Source organism: Drosophila willistoni, chromosome 3R (assembly GCF_018902025.1).
Source record: "Drosophila willistoni isolate 14030-0811.24 chromosome 3R, UCI_dwil_1.1, whole genome shotgun sequence".
Lineage (NCBI taxonomy): Eukaryota > Metazoa > Arthropoda > Insecta > Diptera > Drosophilidae > Drosophila > Drosophila willistoni.
Window position 1 is genome coordinate 5,976,080 of NC_061086.1, and position 11,891 is coordinate 5,987,970.

Sequence of the window (11,891 nt, forward strand, 5' to 3'; positions counted from 1 at the left end):
TGGGGCTTGTTGCCGTTCGTGTGTGAATGGCATTTAGTTTATTTATTTTTCTACCAACCTTTCTTGTGCTTCTTTTGCTTTTTCCCACTTCATTTTTTGTTTTTTAAAAGTTAGTTTTAGTTGGTTTTATTTGCATTTTATTAATTATTCATTTATATGATATGGATACGAATTCTGACGAAGTTAAATGCAAGAATTCGGAAGAAGAATCAAAGGTAAGCCATGTCAGCAGCTTATGACTATAAAAAAAAAAAAATGTAGCTGAGCCTCATAACTTTCACTTTAAATTCTGTTTTCAGTTGGTGAAATCTGAGCTGTGTGGGCCAGGTACTGGCACTCCATCGATTTGGGCTTGTTTAATAGTTACCATAATTACCGCCGTGCTTAGCAACTTGGCTGTGGATTGGACAAAATCGAAATATTTGCTAGAAGCAACAAAATCTGATATACAACCACCGAAATATGCCATATTTCTACATGATTCCGATGATAAACACTTGAGACATGTGATAGAAGGTTTGAACCAGTTTGGTTACGAAAGAGTTGGAGTTAATGACAGCTGGGATTTGCTTTGGGCACACGATTATCCCTTCAGTACGCTTCCAAAGCTAAAGAATCTCGAGAGCCATCGGCTTGTGAATCATTTTCCAGGCTGTGGTTTTTTAACAAATAAGGTTGATCTATGCACCAGCGAGCTGCCATTTCTGCCGCGTGCCTTTCGACTACCCGAACAGAAAGAAGCCTTTTTGGACTACGCCGAGAAGCATCCCGAGACATTGTATGTCCAGAAACACAATCAGCATCGTCATATTAAAATACGGTCACCCAAGGAGATAGGTCTATGGGCGAATGATTCGTTTGTCCAAGAGTTCATCCAACGACCCTTCTTGGTCGATGGGCATAAGTTTGATATCGGTGTATATGTCGTAATTACCTCCATAAATCCAGTGCGGGTCTACATATATACGGGAGATGTCTTGTTTCGGTATTGCCCCACAAAGTATTATCCATTCGATCCCGAGGATGTGGACAAGTACATCGTAGGCGATGATTATTTGCCAACATGGGAAGTGCCGTCATTAAGGAAATACTACAATCGATTTGGTGGCAGCATGCGTTCCGCATTTGAGGCATATGTACGCGATCAGTCCTTGGATCCCTCCAAAATATGGCCACAAGTGGAACACATTATACGGACAACAATTTTAGCCAAGGAAAAGGACATCACTGGCATACTAAGAAACTATAAAACGCATAACTTTTTTGATTTGATGCGTTTCGATTTGTTTATTGATGAGGATCTTAATGTTCGTCTCATGGAAGCGAATATGTCGCCAAATCTATCATCGGCACATTTTAAGCCCAACTCACTTCTGTATAAGCAATTATTAAATAGTGTATTTAATTTGGTGGGAATTCGTCCCTGGAGTGCCCCAGGTGAAACAATGTAAGTATAAAATGATTATAAAAAATGTCAAATATGTAGTTATTTAATTTTCTGCACCATCTACATTCATTTCAGGTTTTCCCAAGCCACAGAAATTATAACTGCCGATAAGAATTTGGCTACTGACCTAAATCAATGTGTCAGTAACGATTGTGATAAGTCGTGCAACAAAGAGGAATGCAGTCTTTGTTTGCTTTGTCTTCGAGGATCGGAGTACCAGCTGCTTCAAAAGTCACACCAGGAACACTTGCATCGTGTCGACATGAAGCGCATCATTCCACAGCCAATCGTAAGCATCAATATAAATACATGAAGCATTAAATTAATTATTTACCCTTTATTTCTAGCTTGATTTCACAACATTTGACATAAATGAAGAAACTAAAAACTTGTCCAGCAAGAACGCATGGTTGACCCGATGGTTTTATAATAAATGTGAATATGATCCAACCTGGTGTACATAAATTCTTAGATATTTTAAACCAACATTCTTTGCTTTGAGGCTTTTTTATGATTTGTGTATTGACCAGTGCCTTAAAAGAAATGTTCAAAAAGTATTTTTTTAAATCACATTTCCATGTATAATAAACCATTCTTCAAATTTTGAACTTGTTTTTTACCAGATATGAAGATGAAAATATCAATGGTATTCATTGATTTTATTTATGATACTAACCAGTTTTTAATTTGACAATAAATGATAAGTACTTAAACACTATGGAAAAATGGAAAAGTAAGCCTGGATAACAAGTGTTGAAAGTTTTCTATTTTAAATGGCGATACCTTTTTTCAAGATAAATCAAAGTTTAATTTAAAGTTTTTTTTATGACTGCCTCCTTTAAAAACAAATATCTTCACTTTAGCCCTAAGTATGTGTGTAGAAGTCCAGGACTAACGAGTCTAATATTCTCCAAATATATAGAAATGTTTTGTATTTCAAGAAAAAGATTACCAAGAAGCTCTTTGTGAAATAACTTTAGAACTTAGTTTCAAATTTAACAATCTTAGCAGCAATAAAAACAGGTTAAATGCGCTTGCGAATTAGCAGATCTAGTGAAAAATATTAATTATAATAATAATTAATAAAATACCTCGAAGAGAAACTACATTAACAAAATTAAATAGCAGATGATGCAAAGCAGTTTGGAATTCCATCTAGTTCATTTCCTGTTGCAATTCGAACAACTTCTTTAAGCCTTGAAATATTTTAGAAGAAAATGTTAAGAAAAAAAACGGAAATAACGATAATCTAATCTAAAATACCCTTTTTTTTTGTTTTAAAAATTACATTACTCGTTCTTTAATAAGTAGAAAAATGGAAACTTATCAACATAATTACATTTTCCCATTCTACAGCCCTTTTAAACAAAATTATACAAATAGGTAAACTTTAATTATATAAAATATTAAAGTACATAAAAACGTTGATATAGATTTGGTATGTAGATTCTATTATCTCAAAGTCGTCAAAAAATGATTTAGTTAATACCACTAACTAATGTAGATGTAGATCAACTGCAGATTTCGCTAATTGAAGTTTACACAATCCATGAAAAACTTCATTAATTATTGAAAGCATTTGCAAAGAAAGGGTAATAATCACACAATTATTGTCACTGGATATGTAGATTCTAATAAAGTCAATTTGAAAACCTTAAAATGTCCCCATCATTGCGGTGAAATGGCCCATGGAACACACATTGCTGCTGCTGTTGTTGTTGTTGCTGTTAACTGATGTCAATGCCAACATAAACATAAGGCAAATAAATGAATAGACATGGTCAGCAGCGCAATAGCAGCGCATCCAAGACCCATAATATAATCGCTGGTACACAAGGAAATGCCAGGTTTGATAAAATATTGGCTAGCCAACATTCTTACTCAGACCGAAGACGTCGAAGATATACCCAGTGTGCAGCTCAACGCCAAATGAAAGAGATGGAGATGGATATAGATGGATGGACGGTCGAATGGACGGACATTCAGGTCCAAGCCCCTAAGCCCCGCTTTTGGACGCAAAGACGCTTTGTCGGCAATTACTTGTGGCGGTGTGAAGCGATGGATTTATTGCCCCAACAGCTAATCAACAAGCTGAATTTATCGCTGACTTCATTCGATATTTAGAGGCTCCATACATTGTGCATTAGTTGTGATTGTGACCACTGGCCATAAACGTACCCATCGATGGCGCGTCGTTGTCCGAGCCAAAGTCGTCGACGTCACCGTTCAGTGTCATGGGAAAATAAAGAGCAGTGCAAAATTTTCGATCACTCGATCGATTCAAAAAGAATGCCCCAATCACACACACACACACACGCACACACGTGTGTGTGCACACACCAGCTAAGTGAGTCTGAAAGTTATTTACAGAGAATCATGTTTTGCTGTTTAATCATTGACTTTTGTCCAGTTTTGACTGTCTAATCATTGTATTTATTGCTTTCTTTTTTTTTGTTCGTTGGGCGTATCTGCACTTCCGCTTAACGGTTAAACTGATCTAGTTCGAGATCTACATACATACACACATACAAGTGTGAACTAGCCGTAAACAACTTTTTCTTCGTTTCGGCTGCGATGTGCGGTGCCATCATTTCTGTAATTAATAGCGGCTCTATGCGTGGCAATTCAAATAGCCGCTAATTGTAACCACTGCCACTGCCACAACCACAGCCAGAGAGTCGCATGATAACCGGTTCATGGGGCAAGGAAATGGCTTCAAGCAGAAGCCGTAATGGCCAAGTACGGTGGCTCTTAATTTCGTAATTTCGTAATTTCACTCTTATGCTAAACCTGGAGCGTAATTCATTTGCATGCTGTGGAAGTAAGAAGCTTAGGCATATACATACATACATATGCATTGAGTGTTGCATGGTCCAAACTTAATTGGCTTTCTTTGTCAAATACAAGCACTCATTTTTTATGTTTACTTTAATTTATATACACACACACACATACACAAAGTAGTTGCTGCTGCCTATATCAAATAGCCAGAATGCTCTGGCACCTGCACCTGCTCTCTTACGCACTTCCTGGTCCTGGTCCTTGTTAACACCTTGCCGATTGATGTACACAGGTTTAGTCAAAGCTCAAGAGCAGCTTGAGAGCAAAAACCATCATCAAATAGTAATCTGAGATCCTGCAACCTGAAGGAATTTTAATAAACCTTTTTTCATGCACACAGGAACTTATTTGTTTTTTTTTCTCTACTTTTGGTCCGAAGGGAAAGTTCCCAGACATTCTTCAGAGGCAGTCAAGAGTATTAAATGTGTTTATAAACTTATGGGAGTTTTATTTATTTGTAATTAACATCGTTTATCGATCAAAGCTATTAGTTTTCAAGCCCTAAATGATATTTAACTTTTCACCAACTCAATTCAGAGAAAGGGAGACTAAAGCAAAGTTTATTTATATCTATCCCTTTGGATCTATCCAGGCTTTTTTGGTTTGTAAATGTGAATTTAACATAATTCTATTAATTCTAATGACTTATGCTTTCTATCAATTTTTGAATATTACCATGAATACGAGAAAATTAAAACGATTTAAGTTATTGTACACATCGGCTCTAAGTAGACTCCTATACCTTTATTTTATAAATAAATAACTCTACATCCATTTTGATAGAGACCTAGCATAAGTTTTAACAATTTAAATTCATTAAAATAAATACAAAGGCGTCTGTCCAGTCTCAGGCGACGAAGTGTTAATATACTGTAAGGGTATTCAAACTTTGCTTAAAATTTTCAATTGAAATCAATAAAAAATTATGGCTTTTTCTTTATTTCTTTTTAATATGCAACGCTTTGGCTACCGTTTTATTGGCTTAAACCAAAAATTAACGCAATAGGGTGAGTTCCTGCAAAAAAAAAAAAAGAACTCTACTAAGATAGAAAGATTTCAGAGTGTTTTTATGATCATCACAATTGTCTATTTACCATGTTTACTTGGGCTTATCTTCACTTCGAATAATTAGTTTAAGGCTTTGCTTAAATTAATGAAAGTTTTCCCTGCAACGTGGTACTTGCATGTTTTGAAATCTGGTTTGGTCACTTGGCTAACAGATCGAACGATTACACATAGTAGGAGTAGTAGGGCTGTAGCTCTCTTTTGTATGCAGCTGACTATCCAGTTTAATGGGGTTTGCCAAGCAACAGCAACAACAACAAAAACAACCTTAGTGCATTGCAATTGCATCTGCGATTTTTATGGCCTGGATCAATTTCAATGCCTTGCATCCGTTATGTGACCCCAAGAAGAACTTCACAGAGTTTGAATAGCTATTGAAAATTATGGTACATGGCTAGCGGCTAAAGAAAAGTGTTGGCTGCTCGATCTCAGATGCAGCGTCAACGACGACTTCCAGACTCCGAGTCGGAGTCGAAGTTGGAGCTGAAGCTGGAGCTGTAGTTTAAGTCGGAGTCGGAGTCGAAGTCAAAGTCTGCCCGCAGTACAAGTTAAGCATTTGCAATTTTAGATCTTTGTCTATACAGATACACATATAATGCATGCATACACACAATACACATACATACATACATAGATAGACTTGACCTTACATGGATTGTCTGGATGCATTTTTGTTGCCAAAAGGCACACGTGTATGCATTTGAGCCTAATCCAGTCCAGTACCTAACGGTTAGCTCCAATAATACATCAACTTTGGTTATGCAAATGAACTTGGTTCACAGTGAGAGACTAGATATATGTACATATGGTTACTAGTTAGTAATCTGCAACTAGAAAACCGCATAGATATCCATCAATCAAAAAAGGAACCACTTTTGGACCATTGCCTTATAGCTTTTTTCCCTAATTAAATTCAACCAAGAAAAGGCCAGATGAGAGGCTTGGAATCGATTTAGGCAACCCTCAGAGATCGATTTAATATGAAATGAAAGAGAAAACCAATAACAACAAACCCCTGGCATAAATAAATATTCTCATTCCTTGTGGAGTAGTAAGCAGCAAGTTCGGCAGTCAATTCGCAGCGATAGGCAAACATGTGACTATTGACAGAATATTGACAGAAGCTATTTCACGTTTCAAGGGGGTGACAGACATGTCGGCGTGGCCGTTGCCGTTGCCGTTACAGTTGCAACAAAACAGCAAACAAGCCAAAAAAAAAAAAAACTCAACCAACCACCCACCCAAAAAAAAAACTCATATTCACGTGCGTACCAACTTGCGGCGAACAAGTCAAGAGGGGCCTGGGTTTCCGTCTGTGCCAAAAGTTTTGACTGCGATTCAATAAACAAACGGGATTATTAAATATTGCGCTCGTTTTGCAGCAAATGCTTCTAAGAGGGGGCTGGTTGTGGGGGAAAGGCATTTGTCTCAATGCAGAACTGAGAATGTAAATGGGATATTAATCAGAGCCGAAAGTAAAGCCGGCCAAGCGCCTTATAGCCAAATTCGGCGCTGCTCAACGACTGCGGATTGCTGCCGCCTTCGTTGCCGTCCAAGGTGTTTTTAATGAATGTTGCCAGGATACAGGCACCTTTCCATTTTGTTATTTTTATTTGCTTTGACAGTCAGCACGTGAGGCACAAAGCAAACGCTGCCGCATCGGACTAGTCCATAAATATTCCTACCAGTCCTACCAGTTACCCAGCGAAATTTAACCAGCAAGACGCAATTCCTTAAACCTTTTTTAGCCCTCCAGCCCAGCCCAGCCCAGCACAGCCCAGTTCGGGTTGATAGCAATTAGTTCAATTGAGAAATGAGTGTGACAGAATATGTCCTTTTTTTAAGGCACACGTAGTACTGAAACGCGATGAGAACTTTCACAAACTTCAATTACAACTTCTCGCCAGGATGCGAATGCTTATTTGTTTATTGTGTGAACGTATGGTACGGCAAGCCACGCACTTGTAGTTGTCGTTTCCAGGACAAATCGAAAGAAACACTTGCTGGACATATATACACATGTATATCCAGCTCCTAGGTGAGTAAATGTTGTCAACTTCTTAGCATCATGTTACACATATTTGTATATAAATACTATTCGCGTGTAGTATATAAGTTTGGCCTGATGTGTGACTGACTGACTTAAATTGTCGCCTTTATCGGATGTGTGTCAATGTGTGTGTGCTTGTAGGTTCGTCTGTGTGTGTGTGTGTGTTTGTGAGTTGAACAACTTGGAAACTATTTCTAACACTTATCGTTGCCCTAGAGCACACGTGAAACACGCAATATCAAGGAAATATGCGAATACAAGTCTGTACATAAATACTTATATACAACTGTAGAGACATACACACATACATAGATGACGTGAGGAATTTACGTATATGCATATATAAAAAGGTATTTCTTAGATCGTGTTATTATACACTAATTGAAGCTACCGACATAGTTTAAACCTTTCAAATTCTTCATTCTAAGCTGTCGCTTGCGTCCATATTGTAAAACGAAGAAATCTAAAGGTTTTATTTATAAATACAAACACAAATAATGGAATATATAGTACATATATACATATACATATGTTGAATAAAATGCAACAGGTTTCGCATTTGCAGTTAAAGTGATAGATTGAATCCTTTCAAGATTTAGAAAACATAACAAAAATTTTCCAAGAATAAAGAGTATTCTTTCAACGAAAACTTTAAAAAAATCAAGTTTGTAAAACAAAAGGTGTGAAAAATTACATATACACAATATTTGATACTTTCGTTACATTGTTGTTAACTTTTATAATTTTGAAGGCTTACTTCAGAAACATCAGAAATTAAAACAATAGAGACATATTTAGTGAATGTTTAAAATTCGAATAGAGCCCTTAATAAGCTCTAAATCTTGCCTAAGCTATAATGAAAATTATTTATTAATATAAATCTAATAGCAATATAAATCTAATCTAATTTTTAATTTGTTGCTCTATCTTAATGTTAAACAAGATATCACACAATTGTTATTAAAGTCTATCAACTCACAGTTATGAAAAATTTAAATTAAAATTAATATTATTAAAAGTTTTTCTCTTCGATTTTTTTCAATCTCTAATATTTTGCATAGAGTGAATTGAACATTATTCTTTAATAAAAGCAAATACAGTTTTCAGAAATTGAAATAATGACTTTTTTTAAATTTATAAAATAGATAAAAAACGAACATAAGGATTGTAAAGAAAATACTCCAATACATTTTGTTTAAATGAAGGCTAAGCGACTTAATTTAGACATTCTAAGCAATAAATTATTAAAATTGAAACTGGCATACATAAAACATTGTCATTGAATCATAATGTCTTTCGATAATGTCCTTATAAATGGAAACTAATGATTAAGAGACAAGTTAAATACCTGAGCGCTAAGCTCAGCGCTACCTATCGGCCATTGGCTTTTTCTCTTCTAAAAGAAAAAAAAAACGCAAAAGAAAACTGTTTACCAACCATCAATAATTTTGACTCTAATCTAACTTTTTGTTAAGTAAAAGACGATAAAATTTTAGCTATAAATATTTGTAGCCTTGACTTAGGAAAATCAAGTTGGGCTCTTAAACTCATAAAGAATGAGCAAATCTAAATTATTATACAAATATTTTTGTACAAATAATCTCGGCAAATGTCCTTCTAAAAGTTTATGGCAGAACATAAATCATATTAATATTTGAGAAATGTGCGTATTTCATGTTGATGACCCTAATATAAAAACTAAAACTCTGAGAACTAACTTATGACTTCAACTCCTCACCTTTCAATTGAGCGGCCTCGGATGCACGCAAATCAAAGCGAAAGTAAATGTCATTAAAGTTGAATTTCATTTTCTAGCTAGCGGTCACTTAGATGGCGTGGACAGCAGACTAAAGGTATATGAATACAAATAAGGAATAATTAACTATACTACAAGTCTGCTGTGTATTCCCCCACTTGGCTGGTTGCCCTTCCTTTTGCCAAAAGCCGAGCTAACATGCAAATGAAACCTCAACAAGTCAAACCAAAACTCCAGCAAAGAAATACAGGAAACCCAAACATTTCCCCCAGTTAGCCTTCACATACATGTATTATATACCTACATATACATATGTATATGTACATATATTTATATATATGTTGGTATATGTATTTACATAAGCAAGTCCGGATGGTTAAACTACTCAATGTGGTTCTATTGCTCCAAGTCGGTATATGTATATATGTGGGTATATATAGGAACCCAAGTACATGTCTGAAATTCATCCATTGTATAAATTTCAATGGAAAGTCCAGTCCAGTCCAATCGCTTGTTATGACCATGGTCGGTAACCATGGTATTAGAACTTACGGCGAATCCTGTAGCGGTCAGTATGCAAATTCGCTTAGAGTGAATCTAAAAATATACTTATTATGTCTGTTAAAAACTTAGAATGCAATTTTCCATCTTAAAAGGAATCCATAAATTGAGTATACCTATATTTAATAACTACTTGATGATGTCTGCCTAAATCAATTAGTATTCTTTCGAAAGAAACATTTTCCTTCCACATTTCCAGTTAAATATCGTTTGTGTTGTTATTCCAAGCCTAAAAATATTCAACATGACTAACTGAATGTCCCTTCCGTTTTGTGGGCTTTTTATATGCAAATCAAATACAAACTCATTTAGACGTGGTCAAGACTTTGAGTTTAACGTTAGTCGCGCGGCGCGATTGAGATTCGTTTGATGACAATGTAATTCCTTAACAAAAAACCAAAAAAAATCACATATATAAATTAAGAAATAAAGCAAAGTTGAACGGAAAAATTAATGTTAAAAGTATATACAGTAAATATGGCATTAAAAATCAATTTAGCATATTTTAATCCTGTATTCACTGTTAAATGAAAAACTATGGCATAATATGTAGTTAGTTCATCAAAGACCAAAGCAATTCTAGTTTAAAATAATAAAGAATTTAAGTTGTATAAGTTGCAAAAACTTTATGTTTGCCAGTGAAATATGTTTCCATTTAATCCAATATCCAAGTGTCAAATATATGCAGTTGCAATGGCTTATTTTTTTCTTGAAAATCTTTAGAGTCAAGTTTGCCCTTTGTTTGTCCTAACGACTTGCTACTACTTACTTCTGTAAGCCAAATCAACTACCAAACAAACTTGTTCCAAATCAGGCAACGAGAAATCGCCAGATGTTCCATGAGATTACCATAGGCAATTGTTTTTTTTTTTTTTTTTAAGGAAACAAACTCAGACGAGCGGTTTTACGTTTTAATTTTATTGATTACACTAAAAATAGTTGAAAAATAAAGAAGAAGAAAAGGGCGTACGGTAAATGTGGTTTGTGAGAGCTTTAGGCCGAGGTTAACGTACTTGGAATTTTTCCCAATTTAAGTTTCCGTAAACGTAGATAATATATACATTAAAAATCTGTTGCCCCACACTCTACTCTGAAGAAGGAGAAGCACATAGTGAGCTACTACAATTAACCTAAATTGAAAATGCCAGAGAACTTTTGAATATGTGTTGTTGGACGGGACGGTTTGGTCGTTTTGGGTTAGCTTTGGTTTTACAAACAGGCTTCGAGAGTTCTTTTGTATATATATGTACATATATGTATATATGTATGTCTCGGTTAAATTTGGAGCTCGTTGGCATGCATACAGATACAGATAAAGATACTTATGTCAGTGTGTGTGTGTGTGTGTGGCTTGCACGAAAGTATCTACTAAGTACCAATTCGAAGGCTTTGTATGCAGTGAAAGAATTATGACTGTTAGCACTTGAAGCTCATCGCGTGATTTGTCTACTGTGAAATATTACATGACAAAAGTCAACATACAAATATTGGCAAACCACACAATTATTTGATTTTAATAAAAAAAAAAACCAACGATAGAGGCGAAACACTCTATTTGTCAAACATGTGTTCAAACATATCTATCTACATATGTAAATATCTATGAATAATTTGTGGCTTGGCAATATTTTATTTAGTGGGTGAGTTGGACTATTTAAATACCTACAGTAAACTGTAACTGGAACCTCTAAGTTAGTTTATACAAGAACTTAGATCTGATTGGCTCCAACAAAGTGGCCAAATCAAAGAAAAGAAAAAAGGGGTAAATTTGCATTTAATCTATGTTATTGGCATTTAAAAATTTGCTTTTTGAAGCAGTTAAGGAACTTTTGTAATGACTTTCGACACAAAATAGTTTCTAATAGCTTAGAAACTATTTTTAAGGTAAAGGGCATTCCAAAAGTTCTTAAATTTATTCCATTTTGTCTACTTGAGTGGGCACATTGACACCTTTGTTCGAACAGAAGTTGGCATATTCAACGACAATTTTCCTATTGTAAACATTTTTTTAATGTTTACCCATAGATTGAATTATTTATTAAACATTTCAAATAGACCCTATAAATTCGTTTACAGCTACAGGTAATTTGGATAATTGTAATCTATTTTTCACGTGTTTTAGCAGACAGTTAGATAATGTGTCATTTTTATGTACCTAATTCTAATAAATT

General features: G+C 35.1%; 1 protein-coding gene across 1 annotated transcript; it reads left to right on the top strand.

The window, feature by feature from the left end:
- The first annotated feature begins 91 nt into the window (after positions 1-91).
- On the top strand, positions 92-2,071 carry LOC6651583 (probable tubulin polyglutamylase ttll-15). The gene is made up of 4 exons (XM_002072967.3): positions 92-215; positions 300-1,447; positions 1,523-1,736; positions 1,795-2,071. Exons 1-4 carry the CDS (start codon positions 162-164, stop codon positions 1,909-1,911), a joined length of 1,533 nt encoding a protein of 510 aa, XP_002073003.1. The 5' UTR covers positions 92-161; the 3' UTR covers positions 1,912-2,071.
- Positions 2,072-11,891: the final 9,820 nt, after the last annotated feature.